This window comes from Ruditapes philippinarum, unplaced genomic scaffold (genome assembly GCF_026571515.1).
Source record: "Ruditapes philippinarum isolate M1 unplaced genomic scaffold, ASM2657151v2 ctg5296_1_1_1_1, whole genome shotgun sequence".
NCBI classification, from domain to species: Eukaryota; Metazoa; Mollusca; class Bivalvia; order Venerida; family Veneridae; genus Ruditapes; species Ruditapes philippinarum.
Window position 1 is genome coordinate 169294 of NW_026857573.1, and position 20702 is coordinate 189995.

General features: G+C 32.0%; 2 protein-coding genes across 2 annotated transcripts; both read left to right on the plus strand.

Moving 5' to 3' along the window:
- Positions 1-2993: 2993 nt before the first annotated feature.
- On the plus strand, positions 2994-7014 carry LOC132750200 (uncharacterized). Its single transcript, XM_060740146.1, has 4 exons — positions 2994-3157; positions 4101-4221; positions 4493-4589; positions 5822-7014. Exons 1-4 carry the CDS (start codon positions 3063-3065, stop codon positions 5929-5931), a joined length of 423 nt encoding a protein of 140 aa, XP_060596129.1. The 5' UTR covers positions 2994-3062; the 3' UTR covers positions 5932-7014.
- A 5923-nt stretch (positions 7015-12937) lies between these two features.
- LOC132750204 (uncharacterized) lies at positions 12938-17589 on the plus strand. Its single transcript, XM_060740147.1, has 4 exons — positions 12938-13382; positions 13735-14473; positions 15343-15593; positions 16311-17589. Exons 2-4 carry the CDS (start codon positions 14323-14325, stop codon positions 16968-16970), a joined length of 1062 nt encoding a protein of 353 aa, XP_060596130.1. The 5' UTR covers positions 12938-13382; positions 13735-14322; the 3' UTR covers positions 16971-17589.
- The last annotated feature ends 3113 nt before the right edge of the window (positions 17590-20702 follow it).

Here is a 20702-nt window from a genome sequence, read left to right on the forward strand (position 1 = left end):
TCGCGTAAGACGTTGTTCGCCCGCATATTCACCCGCATATTTAGATTTGCGGTAATTATCGAATCGCCGCGAAAGACAACCTGCAAATCATTTCTGAATTATTAAAATAGTATTTCTAATATTATTGGCTGAATATTTGGATATAGTTTACTTTCTTATTAATCTTTCAAGCCAGCAAATCCCTGAACAGGAAAGGTTAATAATTTGATCGACTACCACTGATGATAATGAGATACACAATCTAAGATATTACTGCAATTCTCTTGATATTGAAAGTGGTAGGAAAAAGTAAACTTTGTTCTCATAACGTGAAATCCGAAAATCACTTCTAGTTATGTTTCCCAATTTATTGTGACCAAGAAACAGATTTGTTGTTTATAATGCTACGAGCAGAAATAAGTGCAAATATTGCCATCCTTTTTATATTTGTAAATCGCGAAATGTATTTTATATGCCAATAAACCTGAAACTGGTAAAAAAAACATCCAACACATTTCTAATAAATACAAGCTTTCAGAAGACAAAAATACATATATTTTAAAAGGACACAGGTGTTTTATTAATGCTTTCATATATTTAATAGATATCGTTATTTTTTTCTACAGCAAATGTGTTCCATTCTAGAAAGTGCTAGGTAATTAGAGCTATATTTATAAACATACGACAGTAAAAGACAATTGCCAAGAAGAAATTATTATTTTAAGATTTCTAATTCTGGACAATTGGCAATTAGAAATGATATACGTATATATAGCAGACAATATCGATTGCCAGTTCAGAGGCTTGCAAGAATATGAGTTCTCTCATGTTAAGTTTTAAGCCTTCAAACTGCTGAAAAGAACATCACCACTTTAAATTTCAAAACAAGTTCACTACTGCTCTTTATTGGTGGCATTTGCATTGGTTCTTTGAAAACCGCATTCATTTAAAAAAAAAAGCTTCCAATAAACAACATGTGTAAGTATCATGTTTTTACCTACCGCAACGCTTTTGCCTTTTTGCCTTTCCTGTCATTCTTCAACACTAGGATACACTGAATAGATAAGGTATTTCGATTTCGCTTTAGCGATGAAAACAAGATATTCCTAATTATTTGACATTGTTCAAACATTCTATTTTTATATATCGTGTTAGGCGTGGACGGTAACTTGCACTTTACCGTCCATGAAGTGGCTCAATGAAACTGAGCATGTAACATTTTCAGTTTTGGTCGTTTCGTGCGTACCTTATCTATTTTATATTTTTCAAAGATATGATATTTATTTGCTTATAATTCGGCTTTTATAAGCCAAAAGTATGAATGACAGTAAACTGTTGTTAACGATATTGTTGTGAAATTTTAACTTCGTGAATTCACGTTTTCAACATACGGAGTTCATAAATTCACGATTTCAACTTCGTGCATCATGATTAAAACTTCACAAATTCATCTTCGTGAAGTCACGATTTCAACTTTACGAATTCAAAATTGCAACTTCTTGAATTCGCGATTTCGACTTCACGAATTCAACTCTACAAATTTATTATTTCAGCTTCTTGAATTCACGATTTGACGATTTCAACTTCATGAATTTTACGATTTTATCTTCACGAATTCAACTGATACATTATATTCTTAAAATTAGGCAAAAGTCTTTCACAGTAATATCAGCTTCATGTAAGCTGATATCAAAGACCCTTTTTGACAAAAAAATAATGATAGCTACGCGACGTGTGTTCTTTGTGTTTACATGCGTTGAAAGATTCTATTTGTTTACTTTTAATTGTTATCATTGTTATGTAAATTATTATTCAAAGTATGCTTTATTACTATGACAATTGGTTAATCACACAGTATTGAAAATAAAATGCGAAAAAAGGATATAAATACCGTACAAATCAAATGAAGAAGGGAATATAAATGTTAGATATACAGCTTCACCGTTATTCGTTATGTATTTATAAGCGCTTCCAATGTTTTTGCCACGACTTTGCCGTAATTTTGTCATTTGGCTGTCTTTTAATTCACACCGACACTACTGGGGCAGGTCATACGGCGACTTGCTAGCTTTAGTTGTGGAGGAAAACCTAATGTTCCCTTCAGTGCAATATTTCAAGCATCTGGCACCTGAGTGAAAACCGTCGACCTTCCGAAAGTTAATGAAAGAACACAAAGACCCTGGTGGAATTCTGACTCACAGTCGTGACAGACAAGATGTTCAGTGACGGAAAAGAGGCTCAAAATAGCGACCTTAACCACCGGGTTGCAGAATGTTTAAAAATCTGCCGGTTAGCAAACTTGCATGTCTTGTCTGTATTTTCAATTATAGTTTTAATCGTAACTCAGAAACTATATGAAATTTTAGACATAAGAGAACATTCTAATTAAGCTTAGTGGATATTATTATGTTATAAAATGACGTTTTCCCTATCATTGCTGTAAATGTATGAGAATGTCAAATGTCTTATTAGAGTCTGATATTTAACGATCTATGCTATAATTTATATCGGCAATTATGAATACTTTAAATATTTGAAACCTGCCGGCGAATGATATTTTTTTTCAAAAACCATTAAACACACAGTCCCACATTAAAGTAAGACTGTTAAAATGCAACTATAGTATATAAAGGCATTCATGATGTTTTGATATAAATACCCTTAGGAATCAAACCACAATGTGATTGGATCGAGTTGTTGATTAATGGTTTATGTCGGTGTTAATTCTCTTACAAAACAATACATTACAAAATTTTATTCGTCATTAAACATACACACATGTTTACAGCAAATACAAACAAAGCTGTTTAGTGACAAACATGTCAAAAGAAATGAAATTGTAAACGAATTTTTTTCCGAAGAGAGTATATAGTTCTTAGAAAATCATTAGTAACTATTAGTAAGTATATCCTGAAAGTCCTAATTTAAATCAAAATATTTAGAATGTGATTAAAACAAGTAAGTATTTAAAGGTCACAGTTTTTATGATAAAAATTGCCTTATCTGTATACATATATAATGTTTACATCGTATCTAACCATTCTTTGTCTTAAACTGAGTTTGAAAATAATCCGTGGACAGTGATGATTAAATTTGTTTGTTTTTACCTTTGTGTATTCACCGTTTCCGGGTTTTTGTACGATAATCCGTGCGACGTATTTCCAAAGTATTCTGGCGGGTAAGTTTTTGTAAGTTTTGCTTGAAGGTAATTATAACATTCTTTTGTCAAAAAAAAAACAGCTAATGTTCCAATGGAATATATTTAGCTTTATTTAATTATACCCATGAAATATGGTGCTATATCAGTCAAATATATTTCATATTTTTGAAAAAATAAAATATGAAATATAAATATGAAAGTGGGCGGAGTCAAAACTCATATTTTTTAAGGGACTTCTTTCGCAATTTTGTTTAAAAAATCTGATAAATAAAAAACAACTTTGTGTTATATTTTGGTTTGAAAACTATCTAGAATGATAGAAAATGGTCTAAGAAAATAAATCTGAAAACCAATATCTTTAATTAAGTCATTAACGCTGTACAGACGTTTAAAAAGTTGTTTACGTGAGTCACAATGTAGCCCGATCATCGCGTGCAAAACAAGACGCATCTATTAATAATAAATTTATTACTGCGCGCTGTACAATTGCAGCTGCGTGGCAAGCAAAGCGATTTGTAATTAAATTAAATAAAAAGGTTATTTTTTCGTTTTTAGTGAAATATGGTGTACATTTTCAATATGATAAAATGCCACACATTTTGGCTGAATTTGTTGTTTTAAGCATATAGTGCAAACCCTAATAGAAACAAACGTGGTTTTTCAATTTATTGCCAGATATTTAACATCAGTGATGATATGTATAAGTGTTCTTAATGATAACCTATGCCAAAATATTCAGTACTGACACTCGGATATTGTTTAACATGATTCGTAAACCATTATTTCTCATTTTCACCTACTTAATTTTTTCATTGCAGCCGTGGGATCTCCAATTTTACGTAGTTTTTAGAATATTTACTGAATTAAGTTAACATGTTGACATCCTATATCTAAAACCTATACTTTTAACATTTATATCTTTTTCTAAATTTTTGATCTCATATTAGTTTCTATTTTGTAGCATTCCCAGCTACAACAATTTCACAACAACTGTAAACGTTCCAGCTAAATGCAAGAATGGGACATTCCGCTGGGACTATCCTAAAGGTCACGCCATGCTGCATTTCCAAAATATGCACGGGGTAAATATAGTCAATTCTAAGTTTTATAGTCAATGTGAAGAACTTTCAATATTCATACCAAAGATATACATCAAGAAAAAGGTCCACAGTTTACAGTACGACCTTTTAGCATACATTGATAAAATGACTTGAGAAGATAACATTTGGAAAAAGAAACATATTTATTCTGGTCCTTATTTTCGTGTAAATAATTTGAAATTTTATCTTTTTTCACTTGTAAAAGAATAAAACATTTTTATATTTTCACATTTTATTTCGTTTTTGTATTTAGATGGAAATGAAAATATGCATAAAGGACAGCTTAGGTGGAACATTCTTCAATGTTACAGATAAAGCTACTAACGAACGTCTAGGACCTTTTGATTACGGTAAATCTACTTTTCAATAATTTGTTTTATCAGGGAAAATCAGTCTAGATCAAATTCAGGAAAAATCTTATATATCAAGTGTAATTGTTTCACTTAGCATAATCGTGTTTTTGTTATATATTTTATTTGTGATTAAAGGTCATCTGATATTGCAGTGACAATGCATGTAAAAATCTGGAAAAGGGGGTGGTCCTTCCGAAGCACTGAAAACAACAAAATTACATTAAAAATGTATAGTCACTAGATTACGTGCGGCTATTAATTAAAGCCCTCGTAATTATGTGGCTGTCAATAAAAAACACCTTATTATCGGTCAAGCAAATTATATCACTTATTGCTGTGACTATAAATGTGGGTAATTAAATTTCGTGACTATTACTATTTGTCCTACTTATAGATTTTATTGTATATACTAGTACATGGCCATTGTTTATGTTATACAATATTGTAAATTAGAACATAAGTTACCCTACCTTATGTTGTGTTTTACTAATAATGGTTACTTGTCGTTTTACTACAAATATTTGTTGAGTTTAAAGTCACAACGGCCTAGATAAGTATAACGAATTTTCTAGAAAGATCTTACTTGTCTATGCTTATTTTCTTTTTACTTTTGTGACACAAGCAGGTACAAACTATTGACCCTCTATAAATTTGCTGGATAGCTTCCTAAAATGACCAATTCAAAGTCCCTCGGGATTTTTTATATAAAGCTGAGTGATTTAAAGTTGAGTTGACAGATATATGAATGAAGTTATAGTGTTTCTTCGAATATGTGTTATGTAATCTTGTTTCTATGGGTACATGGATGTATGTCATTTTGATTTTTACAAATATATGTTATAAAATGTTGTGTCTATGAATGTGTGTTTTATATAGTGGTAATTCTATGACTGTGTGTAAAAGAATGTTGTTTAAATATTTTATATAATGTCACATAAAGAAATCTTGTTTTACGAATGCATGTGAAGACTATTTCAAATTATATTTTGTACACTTGTACATTTTTACAGTTTTGCCTCTACGAATATATTTTATATATAAAGTGTTTTTTTTCTATGAATTTATGTTAAATATTATTGTTTCTACAAATATAGATTATATCATGTTTCTACGAAGATATGATTCATTATGTTGTTTCTAACAATAAAGAATATAAATTGATATCTTTCACACAAGAACAGTCACAAACAGACCACACTTGTTTTAACCCTTTTAAGCATGTCTTTCAGAAACCTATGCGTGTCTGCAACCAACATCTGAACGAGAAGTTGTTCTCCAAGTGGATGCTCCGCTGGACCTTCGTTACATGGGAGAGTTTGAATACAGAATTTATAAATGATTTTATTTCTAGGAATAAATTTTTAATATGAACATGGACTTTTTCTTGATTAAACATGAAACATCAAACGTCCGTTTCTTGGCTTTTGCATTATCTGAATAGTGTTCAATCAACAGAAGGGGTTTTTAGTCAGGGAATCGTAGTTTCTGTTTTGTGTTTCAGAAATATGAACTAGTTCATACTATTTAACTGTTACCGACGGTTTTGTTAATCATATTTTTGGTGCGTTATTGCTCTCAATAAAGTCATCACAATAATGCCATAATGAGTTAACACCTATAAAATTATATAAAGGGTTAACCCGTTTCTGCACTAAGGTAACGAAATGTGCTTGACATATTTTTCTTCCATTTTTGCTTCTACTTTTTACAAACAGCAGGATTATGTTCCCAATTTTCTTTATTTCACTTTTTAAAGAGCGTCGGTATTGGCAGATTATTTTTCAAACATGAAAAACGTGATTTGTTTTAATCTTTTATAGAATATTGGTCATGCACGGAACAGTCTTCTGCAGAGGACATATTGATACAGATGGACGCACCAATAATGCACAATCTATGTTGCTGCTATTGAATACAAAGTTCTTTCTTGATATATTTGCGATGTTTGATTTGAATTGTTCCAACATTAAAATGCAATTTTCAAATTAACAGTTTAACCATTATTTCAAATCTCCGATCTAGCTTTCTGTTCCAGCAAAAATTCACAAATTTAAAAGGACACACAATTTATATTGTTTTCTATGACGACAAACCTGTTGTCTTGTTATTGTCTACACTGTTTGTTATTTAGTCAATACGTATTTGGAAAATTGTCCAATAGTTGATGAATGGTATTGTCCAAATAAAAAGAAGGATAAAATAGAGTAAAATAAAATCCAAGGACTTCCAAAAACTGTAAAGTTGAAAATGTTGCAGGCTCGATTTGACTGAGCCAGTTAAGTGTAAACAACCATCACCTCCACCCCCGACTTTAAGCAGAATTTAACAATTAACATTTTTTTCAAGATTTCGAAATAAATTTCACGTCAACTTTCTGTCATTTCTGAAATGTTATTTAATTTCAATAAAACTTATTACTGTTTATGTTTATATGTATATCATTTTTGCATTTTTTTTTAAAACCGATTAACCAATTACAATTTTCAAAGCCAAATTTAATTTTTCCAATTTTTCATTCCACTGTCCTTCAATTATATGCGACTGTTTTTCAAAAATTAAAAAGTCTCTACATGGAAACGGGTGTTTTAAGATTACATTTTTTGCAAAGTCTGATTTATCAACACGAAAAGAAATAAAATTCCAGGTTAGTTTATTTTTCAGATTACTTTAACATATATAAAATGATAAAATCAGGATTTACATGAATAATGCATTATTCTGATTACCTTAACCTATAGAAAAATAATACAAATCAGGAATTTCATATTTCTAAAAGATTACTATTAATATGTTATCAGGTAAAAGAAATAACACCGCTAAATCACTCTGGTACCCGAGGGATTTATACCAACGTTGTGAATATTTCAATGCATTAACACATGTCTGTGAAAGCCAAACGTGAAATTTAATCAAGAGGCTAATGGATCGATTAATCAAATCAATCATTTTATGGATATTATAATAGCAATACAAAATATTTGTGTTTTGCTTGACAATTAAAACATGGAAGGTAAAATGAGTGTGACTTGATCTGCTGCTGGTAATGTCTTTCTAAGGTAACACGTTAAAGTGTTTATATGGGAACACGTGAATAAGGTGTAAATTACAATACATTTACTTTCAGTTAATTAAAACGGACCCACTTTGCTTAGAAAGTTTCATTCCGATATATGTATAACCACGCGTATCAAAAAATTGCCAAAAACATTACCAGAGGACAATAATCCCACCTGAGAAGAAAATAAAATAAATTATATACACGTGTCCGTTTACATATTACGATAGGATGCTTAAATAAATAGTAAGTTTCCAGCTCATACAAGTACTGTTACGTTTTGATAGGATGATCAAGTATTTAGTAAAAGTAAATAAAATAGAAAAAAATTGATAGCGATCAGAAAACCTAGTGATCATGGACAACCATATGATTTCAGTTGTATAGTTCTATTACAATTAGCCTGTTTCCATGGAAATTATCAAATTTATGGTTGGGAAATATTTATATATTTTGAAATGTTTCCGTTTGAAAAGCTATGTATTGTCCACAGTTTATATATGTATACATACATGTATATAATAAGATAACTTATAGGTCCGATGGGCAGGGTGTTTTTGTATGTATTCTTATCAAGTATATATATTTGATATAAACTATGCTACTATAATAAACAATTTACTTACTTATTTATACATAATATATGTTCATATGTGTAAATTATACATGTCTAAATACACATAGCGTACGCACAGAAATGGTTTTGTAGAAAAACTAAAACACAAAACATAATATGTTAACATAAGAAGTGCATAAAGATTTTAGTAGCTTTGCTTAATTATTCTTTACGATAAATATATTTCTCAGTATCACGTAAGTTTTGTTGACTTTCTTTCTTTCTAAATATTGGAAATAAAAAAGGTTTACAAGTTATTTATGTGTTAAAATGAACACATGTTTAATATTCAATTATTTGTGAAAAATGTAGCCACTATCTTGAAGCGTACAATTACATAAAAGCACGTTTTCATTGCAAAACATTTGCATGGTCAAAATGCCATTTGTTTACTAAAATGTCAAAACTTTGGTTAATTTGAGATATATTATTGGAAGTATAATAGAGTTTGAGTACCCTATCCAAGAAACAAGCAACCACATGTAGGTTGGTACCCTGTAAGATGTTAGAGGATCTGTAAAAGTAATAATGTAGAAAGGGAGCCAGCAGAAAATATACGAATATGATAAACAAAAGTATTATGCGCGCCAATTTTGTCCCAAAATGCCTCCTGTTAAAACTACGTCTTTTCGTGTTGATTTGTACAAGTTTATGAAACATTTGTTCCCGTTTTTTAACAGATGACTTTGTACATGCATTGCAAATCAAAATGAACGCTGTCGGTACAATATAACATATACCTGTTGTTGCAAAGGCGTATGGCTTATTTAAAATAAATTGGCACATTTTTGTTCGTTGAAATAAACATTCCATTTGTTGTTCAATCCCTTTGAGATGAAACTTCGGAAGAATAAAACAAAAAGACAAAATAACTGGAATTATCCAACATCCGATGAATAGAATCGTATTGAACTTCCGGTTTAACCAGTAACATCGTCTAAAAGGTCGACATATTGAAAGATATGCTTCGAAAACCAACATGGAAATGTGAAATATAGAGCTTGTGCGGGTCATGACATCAAAACTGTTGCCGACATCACATAGTAAGAGCTTTAATTGGTCACGAACGTGTATCTTAACAGAAATTAATCCAAATAACTTGACCGGAAGTACGAAAACTCCGGTGAATGTGTTACAGATCATCAACGAACATAGAAACAACCGGGTGTTAGCTTTTAATTTCGGTGCACGTACAGTGTACGCTAATGTTATAATATTTATAGATATATCAACTACAGGAACGAATGCTAAACAATATCCAATCACTTGCCCTGCTAAATAACTGTAACCCCAAGTTGGCGTCGTACATTCTACCTGGTTTGAGGAGACATTCCCACTGAGTAATGAAAAGTTCATCACCATATAGAAATACTGTCAACAATTTACACTATAAAACGGTAGCTGTATTTCAAATGAAACTAAATTTATCACTTTACACATGATACTTCCTTTCTCCTCCCCACCTCTTTGTTGCAAAAATACATGACTGTTTATATCTGTACAATAATTTTCAGAAATTATCTTGTCAACGTATATAACACCCTGGCTCTAAAGTCAATGGCTCTATGTATTCATCGGGAAACAACTGCTGAGATCACATGATCCAATATAAGATATACCCAGCCAGTCCGCACAATGTAATTTTATACAGCATTAATTACCACTGGTTTAATGGCATTCTATTCAATTAAATATTTAAGCAAACTATTTTAAGTCTTGTATGTAGTCTACCTTGATTTTTGAATATTTTTATGACCGATCGAATATAGCATTTATCAATGCATTATATTTGAAACCAGAGAAATTAAATTCGCATTGAAAATAAGCTATTGGCAATTTTGCTCGGACACAGGTTGCGTATTGCAGCATTTATAACAAGATTAATATCAATCATTTATGGATTTAAAACCGGTATACTAACTTTGTAATAATAGTGTTGAACATTTGCCGACATGCTTTCATTGGAATTTGACAAATCGTAAAAGTTACCTAGCTAAACGGTTACTATAGGGTTTTTTTTCATATTTCCCCCAACCCAAAAAAAGGGCCCGCGATATGACAAAAACAGGTGAATTTTCCCATTTATGGCACAAAAAAATTTATCTCAAATGCAATTTAAGCTTTTTTTTCCCACCCTTTTCTTTTAAGACCGTTCAAAAACAGATTCTAGTTGTTTTGAACAAATTTCAACAGAAAAAAGTAAAATTTTGTTTAAAATTTAAAAATGTTAAAAAACCCTCTTCATATTTATTAATGAAATTCCTATTTTTTATTTTAAGGTTAACTACGATAAATTCTGAAAAAAGGTCTTAATTTAAAGGGGTTTTAAGTCTTGGGGTTTAAAACACGCAGCAAAGGGGAGAAGAAAGAAAAAAAACGCCATCCAAAAAATGGAATTTTTTGTCAGCAGTTGGGGTTCAAAGGACAGGGAAAACAAAAAAAACCCGATGATTTTAGACTGGTTGTCTAGCGGCACTAACGAAAGGAGAAATATGACATTAGATCGTCTGAATATGCAATAGGTTGTTAAAAGTCAGCTGGTGTTTTGACCTTTTTTCGCCTTGCAAAAAAGCAAGGTAAGACATGACGTTTTACCGCTGTTTCAGTGTCGTTTTTGTATTTTCTGATCGTAAGATCAGTAAATACATAGCTAACATCCACGGTCTAACACAAAATATCCTAACAGTCCTAACAACGCAAAGTAGTTCTCACTCAAAACTGCTTAAAAACCAGCAATTTAAAAGAAAGAATAATTTTTAATGTAGGCATTTAACGAATTACAGTGCATTAAAAGTTTAGAAAGGCCTATAGAAATATGAGGTTACAATCACAAATTTCGCGGATGAAATATCTTTTTTTATCCAATGAAAAATGTTCGGCTATTTCCGTAAAGCTTCGGATTATCATGAATATCATTTTAATCAATGAAAATGCTATTTTTAGCTATGTCGATTAATGAATACTCCAGAGCGTAGTACACAAATAAATCTGACTGCCGAGTATATATTAAGCGGAATATATACATGTCGGACTGTTTTGGCGAGAATATTTTCGCTAAATTATTTTCATCAGTGTTAAACAACAGGTTTATCGTGAACAAAATACCTCGAAATTAATAAGGATTGCAAACACGAAATGGAAATTCTCAATTTAGAATTACATAATGTATTCGTTTTTTATTCAAGGTACATATGTATTACTTCGCCGTGGTGCAGAGATAAGCGGTCTCGTTGAGAGTGTGAGAGGCCTATGGTTCAAATCCTAGTCGGGGCAATTCTATTTTTTTTCATGCAAAATTCCATATGTATCAATCTCAAACTGTTATAGAAGAAAAATCAAAAAACGCTGTCGCTGCGTAAGATGAATTATATAGTATATATAAAATAAAACTTATATAGGAAAGTACATACAGATAGTCAGTATGATTTAGATTACAAAAGATCAGAAAATACCATAGAGCTGAAGCCCTTTGATTCGTATTAGCATTTCGGTCTTGTTGCCTTCTTGAATTTGAACAAGTCACGCGATAAAACACAAAAAAGTCAATTTGGTCCTCGTGACAAAAGTGATATAAATAAGCCACGATAGTTTTTACAACGTTATATTTTCCGCAGATTGCAGATATGGGACTTGAATATTACACAATATTTTTATACACACCAGATTTTCTAAAATTTAAGGCTCTGTGTTTGGCATACAAAGTTTAAAAAATGTGGAAATGATTTACTAAATGACGCGTTCGGCCAGTAAGCCTTTAGTTGTCGTGGTAAAAAAACCCTCCCATGTGTTTATTTTTCTATGATTGAGAAATGCTAAATATACTGCATGTGTATGTGTAAAGGGACTAGAGCTGCTGAAATCCGTTTATTTTGTAGTTTCCAAGATTTTATTTTATCGACCGCACTATTCAATGTATCTCTTGCATGCTCGAGTGATATTATTATAAAATTTTGTAGTTAAAGATATACATATGTACCTGAATTGGGAAAAGGGGTAAAAATGGCAAAAAAGACACATTTTTTTTCAATTTTTTTAAAATTTTACGGTTATAAATATGAAACATTAAATTAAATTTTATATAAAAATATATAAACTTTTCATATACATTTTAAAATTCTAAAAAAATATTTCTTTATTTTAAATCAAAGGAAAGGGGGTAGCGGCTTCTGTTTTTTGCTGAGTGGTGACAATACAACAGAGAACCCTGAAAAAAGGGTTTTTTTTTAATTTAAAACCCCTTTAATTTTGAAAAAAACAAAACACTTTTGTAAAGCATCATTCTTCATTTTTTTTTAAATTCTTTTTAAGCAAACAAACCCAAATTTAAAAAATTTACCAATCTCTGGCCCCAAAACCCCTTGCGACAAAAAGCCCTGCCCTTAGGGGGAAAAATTAAAAATTTAGTAGTGAATCCTATTTAAAAAAGATGACCTATCCCAAATATGTCATAATGCATTTTCTTGTGTATTATAATGGTTTATTATTATATTCATGCTACACGTTTTATATTCAATCATATAGGGGCAATATAATTAGAAATATTGACTTAAAATATACTTAAAATATCGATTTCAATTTTTCTTTTGTCTATAACAATAGTCAATCAAGCACCGAAAACATATATACAAGTAGGTAATTGAATATATCGTAGGCTTGTTAAATGTAAAGGATATTTCAAAACTACATGTATTAATGACGCTTTGAACATTTATTAATATGTAAGTATAAACGTGCAAAAATGGCAACAATTAGCCGGAAAGGACCTAAACGAACGGAATTTGAAATAATGGATACAACATTCAGTCCAACTGGAAAAGAAACACTTGAACCAAAAGAGAGTCAGTTCAATATTACGAGTAATAATCACAATATGAATAACGCAGACAAAGCTAAATCAGGGGATATTTCAATGTTGAACACTAGAAATCCAACACCATCTAGCGAAACAATAACTCCTGAGCGGATCCGCCCAGTCGACTGTGATGCTTGTCATTTAACTAAGGATGTAGACACGGTAATGTTTTGCAAGAAATGCAAACAGAAGCTATGTGATTCTTGTCTGGAAATTCATAATCGCATTGGAGGGACCAGGACTCACTGTAAATCAATTGAAAAATGTGTAAGTAGATTGATTTCAACAACAATAAATAGAATGCACGTAGCAGCTAAATGAAATATTTAAAACAAATTGTTGCAACAAAAATCGTATTTTTCAAAAGCACAATATATTTGTAAAACAGAACTCAGCTTTAAAATATATATTTTTAAGAAACATTGCTTAAACCATCGGGGAACCCAGATTTTCTTTCAGCGTAAAAATATAAAACTGGTTTTATGTAACACATCTATTTGAAGGAAAAACCCTGTAAATTTGCAAATGGCTATAGAGAGAAGAGGAATGCTAATGGTTCAACTATGGTATGCTTTATTTGAAAAAGTTTCATTTTATTTTTATTTATTTATTTATTCAGTGGCCAGAGGGAGAAATTCTTAACAAGTCGGTTATAAATAGACTCATGCAAGAGCGAGAAGTAGATATAGAACAATTATCTACAGACCTATCCAACGAGCTTGGTTTGCAAGTGAGTCTCTTATATGATACAGATAATCTTGAAATACGGGCACCGTCTGGTGACGTTCTTGAACTGGCTATTGACACAGTAATCGCGGGTACAAAACCAGTCACGAAAAGAGTCAGTTATGGTTTGATAGAGTGGACGCTTCAAGGTTTTCATGCCATATGCTATAACAAAACTACTTAAAAGGCAACTTGAAACTTTGATTGACACATATGACTTGAGCGTCTTGAAAAAACATAATTCTGAAACAGCAGTGCAGCCAGTTACATCTCTCGAGAAGAAGTGACAAGTCTAATTTTGATAAAAAATACAGCTTCCGAAGTAGAACCGCATTTTGGTTTCAACGCAAACATAGAATTAACTATAGCATCAAGTTTTGACAACTATTATGCCGTTAATTGTGAAATCGAGGGATTTAAAGACGAGGTGGAAACCCTTAGAAAAGCTGAAGTATTTCGACCGAAACATGATGAATTCCGAATGAAGCTGTATGTACTAATGAAAGAAAATAATGATGACGTATTATGTCACATGGAAAAGACAGACAGCGTTTTGAAGCTTGTAATACAAGGGACTGACGACAAAACTGTGAACAACGTGAAACAGGAATTCCTCAGTTTGTTCTGTAAAGGTAAACTTTATAATTATAACAATATTACAACTTTGTTTTAAAGAAATATGACGAATTTCCGGATATTTACAACATAGCAGAAAATAAAAAACAGTAATGTCCGAACAATCGATTGGTAAAAGTCTTAAACTGTGAGCAAAAGCCGCTTTACAGATAAAAATTTGATTACCAATTTGATTTTATTCTTGAATATATTCTATCCTCTTGTGGCTCAAGGGTTGCCTTTACAGATTTAGGCATCAGAATAGCAGCCACCGTTCATACATGCGTCATCGTCAGGAGAGACTAAATGGGTTCGAATATTGGAGTCTATGTACCTCTTATCTCCAGCAGGTGAGGTGTTTTTGATCTCTGGTGTTGCTTTGTAACACCCGAGATTAGCTGAAATCATCAAATTCCTATTTCGGCGCCATATGACCTAAACTGTGTTGGTGCGCCGTAACAACAAACAAAAGTAAGTGATTAAGTAAGTATATTCTCCTGTATGAGGAAGCTGTTGAAATATTAACACAAATATGTTTGTACTAAACACCATGTTGCCAACCTAACAGTAACATTTTTTTTCCTGGTCAGTGCAACAAATTACGTTCATTATCATATCAACTAAGCCGCAATGAAATTGAACGATATTTCTGTACATTATATCATTTGGGAAAGTCAGCTGCATCCAATATATCGATTAAACTAATACTAATGATTGTTGATTAAGTGACAATTTCATACTACCATATAATATCGCATTTATTATTCATTACTCAATAACCAGATGTAGCGCAAAACATTTTAGCTTAATAATGCAAATTCAATCGATGATTACCAAGCAATCTAATATCATGCAATTATTAACATCATTTTAACGCTTCATTTAGAATGTTCATCGTGTAAAAGAGATTCAACACGACCAATCTTTCTAGAATGTAAGCATGTACTATGTCAACATTGCGTAACAAAATCAGCTTCACGAAATGACGGATTACGATGCCCAATATGTTCAGACACAACCAGGGAGAAAACGCCGGTAACTTCGTTAAAACTACGGTGTATGCAAGTTATAGATAGTCATCTGATGGAAAATACACAAACCAGCACAAGTAGACCATTCGGTATTGTCAGAAAACAGGTATTTTTAGTAATCTTTGGTAAAATAATGAATAATGTAAGTTTGATCTGCCTACTATTTTAACAAATCATACATTCCTTAATGACTTGACGATTTTAAGTTCAGCGTCTAAAGTTCTACCAGTTACCCGATTATTGTCATTTAGTAACACATTAATACACTTGAATCGTTTGTAAAACGGTGAAATGCAAATACCAGGCTTTATTCAATCGTTTGGCCACCATTTTCTGTATAAATAAGTTTCTATCTTTAACTGAACTGCCTCCTGGAAAGCTGTTTAAAGAACTTCATCTTAATCCTGTTATATTTTTCCAGCACCTTTTGTTGTTTTCTATGGACAGGCCGGTCAAATCAAACTGTGTTTGCCATAATCACCTGTGTATTTCTGTTTTCATTCAAAACGAAAAATATCATTTCCCATAATGTTTGTTAATAATAGGTTTAAATTGTGCAATCAACCAGCATTAGAAAAGGAAATTTAATTATTACATGCATGCAAAGTTTCGCACTATTCCATATGTAGTTGCAATTGATAAGATTTGCGATATTTAGGAAAAATCGGATTTGAATATGATGTTTGACCATCCGTTCTATCACTGGTTTGTTAACAGTATCATTTTCCATACTTTGTTATTTTGATCACAAATTTTGCAATATCAAGTACATATTAAATAGCAATATAAATATACAACAGATACCGTACATTATTTTATTCAGAGCTCTCTCAGAATACCTCATGTATCGGTGAAGATTCCAAAGTACCTGCTACAGAAATGGAAGAAACTGACCGGAGGGAAATCTCGCCTGAAGAGCGTGATCGAAAACACATATGGATTAAAAGTAGCTGGCGTTGATGATAACATGAAGATATACGGTCAACAACAAGAAATTCTCGATTTGGCTGTACAAAGCCTTGAGAAACTGAACGAGAAGACGCCCGACATTGGAATTACACAAAGACTCGTTGAGAAAAATGTGGAATGGAGACTTAGAGGAGAACATGCAAGAATTGCTTACTTTTTATTCAACAAGGAGTTGTATGATTTAAGGAGGAAGTTTAAAACAGTAACAATACGTGCGTTCACCGAGTCAGAACCGATGATCGTCGACGTCAGGTGTGGATATGAGGAATTTCTAAAAGTCAAGTATGAAATGGAAGAGCTGGAAAATGATATAAAGAACCTTCACACTGACGAATATGTACAACCAAAGAATTTTTACCATAATGTTAAGATAAAAGAGTACTTGCACAGTAAACGTAGAGATGAACAGGTTCATTGCAATCTAGTTGACAAGAATAACGTGAATGCAGTCGTATTCCGTGGGCGGAAAAAAGAATTTATCGTAGCTGCAAAGGAGCAGCTAATGAAGTGGTGACAACCCCGTACAAATGAAGAGAGAGAAAAACATACAAAAATGCATCTGTAAACCTCAAATAAGTCATAATTGGGCTATTTTTACATTTCCTGATAAACATCGAATACATAGGTATTAATCATTTACCGTTCTTTGTCTGAGTTTGCCCTAAAATGTATGCAGTTCTTGACAAATGTTAGTGTGAAAATGTTTTCATCTATATATCATAACATGGTAAGAAAAAACACCTTCGTGTGATAATCACCAACTTTATTGAAATTATAACCATTCCCAATGGCAAACTCAAATAATTTTTGTGGCAATGGTTCCGATATTTTCAATAGCAACTTCGACAACATCCCCAATCTGGAAATAAAATATGAAAAAGTGAATGATTCCAAAACGTGTACATTGCTATAATATACATATATTAGCTTAAAGACCACTTAGCAGTGAGTCGATAGACTGTAACTTAAATTAGAATTTGTGAATTTTTTTTCAACACAGTTAAAATGGTAAATCGGTGATTCTGATGGTGTTCTGCAATAACCAACACCTGGTGGGAAGTCAGTTAAAAACAAATCTCCCGGTTTCAGCGTTATAAACCTTAAAGATAACCACATTCTTTGTATCAATATAAATCAATTTTATTCAAAAATACTTTTAATTGACCGCTTTGGATCGCTTATCTTTGCTTCATTGTTAGAAATGGTCATTATTCATCAAAGCAGAGTCATTTTTGTCAATAAAACTTTATCAATAAAAAATTAATGAAGGTATGACAGGGAATGCAACATGCCAATTTTCAAAGCATTTTGTATTGTATTATCTAAATATCAGATGTTTACTCATTTCCCCTGTACTAGAATGTAAGTGATCTAGAGGCAAGTTTTATTTTATCATATTTTGTAGAGGTCTACTTGGCGATATCACATATCGAATATGTATACTCTTGAAATTGTAGTTCCACAGCAGAAGACCTAAATCTGTTATCTGTAATAAGCCTATTGTCAAAGTAACCACTTACTATAAGATGGGACCTGTTTTGTTCAAGTGTATGATTTATTGGCGTCCGCGCCGAAGCGCGACGCCCCTTATGAAATGAAATAAGATTTTGTGAAAGGGCAATTGCAACTTCTCGGGCCTTTTCGTCTGTCATAAAAGCCGATCATTCCGATTTGTATTATGGTGTTTGATTATCAAAAATGAAATGTCGCGATATGTACAATGAATAGCGAACTGGAGAAGTTCGCAATGCAAACATATTCAAATGAAATTATCTTATCCGTCAAAACATCGCGCTCCTCGTTCTTTTTTTTTTCATTAATCATGTAGGATATTATGTATGTTACTGCTGTACCTATAAATAGAATGATGACCTTAACATTGTGAAAGTCCGAAAATCTATTTATAGAAGTAGTTTTAGTTAAACGAAATGGTCAATCGTGTCGCGTTATGATAATAAATAACGAACTGGAGAATTTTGCAGCAAATGAAATGCTATATTCAAACAATTAATTGCACTCTGAAAAACTTTAAGTAGGTCATTTTTATTAATTGTTATATATGAAATTCTATCAAATAACCAATAATAATGATACAAAATACCCCCTATATAATATAAATAAACTTATAATATGTAGGGGGTATATCTTGGATATATAGACCTGTATATTTTTTTGATATTATCGTTAATATTGATAGAATTTTAATTTCCTGTGGGAAAAAAATGATATTGTAATCCCTAGCAATGCCTACCAAAGTTCATGATGAACAATGTCTTTCGTCTGCCCATTCATAAATGATATACAATTCAAAACCCAATCTACCACTAAAAGTATGGTCATCAGATGTCTACTAGCTCATCTTCACTTGCTGCATTTCTTGCTTGGACGCCCTTTGATGCTTTGCATCAATGCTTTTCTTGTATAACATTTGTAAAGAAATATATAAAATATGATAAACAAGATCAACAAGGAAAGGCGGTGTTCAATAAACGCAACCCCCATACGACCCAGCGACAAGAACCAGTGGCAGGAAGCCCAGGCGGACCCCAAACAAAAACAGGACAGGGCACAAGACAGAGCACGGACAGGTTAATCACTAAATGATAAATAATTTGTAACTGATAGGGAATTGAAAGAAAACAAATACATGATTGAATAATAGGCCCACAAAGTCAAAGGGCACTTATACGTGCCAAATATTATATATGCTTTAGACATTATAGTTTTAGAGTAGAAGATTTTCAGACGTATCTACTGTATAAGTTTTTTGCGTTCTGTGAACGTCATATCTTGCCTTGTTGATCTTTGTGTTGTTGTTTTTTATATAAACAAGGTGGCCCCCATGAAAGGGCCCCTTTCGACCTAAGGAATATGAATTATGTTACATTTTGCAGAGGTCTACTGGGGGTTGCTATATGTCAAATTATTATTAAGCTCTGGACAGTGTAGTTTCACAGAAAAAGACTTAAAAGCGTTTTCTCTATATAAGTCGATATAAATTAAGTGACCTCCAAAGCGTGGTTAATTTTGACCCCAGTGGCATAATTTATTTCACTTTTGTAGAGGACCTGAAGTTTATATTGTAGTTTCGGAGAAAAGGTTTTCTAGGATTATTTTACTACACATATGCATGTATGATCCTATATAAGTATAATATATGACTTCCAGGACAGGGCCTTTATTACACAAAGGCATTATTGACATAACATTTATAAAGGTCAACTAGGCAATGCAACATACATGTACATATGCACCAAATATCTAAGATCTGTGTAATGTAGTAGTTTCACAAACAATGACTTTAATCATTCCCCTATAGTAGTCCATTTTAACTATGTGAGTGCCAGAGCGGGCCGATTTTTATCTATCATTGAGACATGATTTATGTAACTTTTGTATGGCACCACAGGTGATGTTAAATGCTAAACACATAAACTAAGAGCATCGTAGTTAATTTGAGGTATTTGTTTTAATGTTTATTCTTAGCTCCTTTACTTTCTAGTCTATCAGACTCAAACCAATTGTATAACTGTTGTAGAGGATGACTCAGTTTAGTGTTATTTAGTCAAAATCAACCAAACTGTTTAGGAAAAGATATTGTTAAAGAATTTGTGGATGACGACAAACAAAAATGCAATCAGAATAGCTTCCCTTTGCCTTTGAGCATTTAGTTGAAAAATGAAGCTTTGTTCGCCTTATAAAGATCATGTAAAGTTTCCTTTTCATAATTTAAAAACAGAATATTTTTGTAAGAACGTGGCGTTCATTTGACGCCGTTGACGTTGTCAAAGTGCTCCGTGACAATGTATATATGCTGTATGAAAATACTGTTAAAAACATAAAACGTTAATCACAGTTATTGCGGATATTATAGTTACATATTAAATGTTTTCCTAAATAAGTCAGGAAAAACAGTAACACCTGGGGTTGGCTAATTTTACCCTCAGGGGAATGACGTATAAAGCCTTAGCAGAGGACAACATAGTGATACTACATGCCAAATATTCATGCCTTTGCATAATAATTTACCAAAAAACATTTTTAAGATATATTTACTATGCAAGTCTATATAAACTGACCTGTGAAGGCGGGCCATTTTTCATCCCAGGGGCTTGATGGCTAACTTTGATAACGTTCTCTTAGCAATGCTACGTGCAAAATAACTGATATTTTGGCATTTCTAGTACTTGTCCAAAAGAAAATGGAAAGGAGTTTCCATATATTATTCTAGAGGACAAGGTGATAT

Coding starts and splice junctions, on each gene's coding strand:
- LOC132750200 (XM_060740146.1), top strand. CDS start 3,063: ATGATTAAATTTGTTTGTTTTTACCTTTGTGTATTCACCGTTTCCGGG. Junction 4,222..4,492: donor ATTTCCAAAATATGCACGGG/GTAAATATAGTC, acceptor TTTTGTATTTAG/ATGGAAATGAAAATATGCAT. Junction 4,590..5,821: donor TCTAGGACCTTTTGATTACG/GTAAATCTACTT, acceptor CATGTCTTTCAG/AAACCTATGCGTGTCTGCAA.
- LOC132750204 (XM_060740147.1), top strand. CDS start 14,323: ATGAAGCTGTATGTACTAATGAAAGAAAATAATGATGACGTATTATGT. Junction 14,474..15,342: donor CCTCAGTTTGTTCTGTAAAG/GTAAACTTTATA, acceptor CGCTTCATTTAG/AATGTTCATCGTGTAAAAGA. Junction 15,594..16,310: donor TCGGTATTGTCAGAAAACAG/GTATTTTTAGTA, acceptor TATTTTATTCAG/AGCTCTCTCAGAATACCTCA.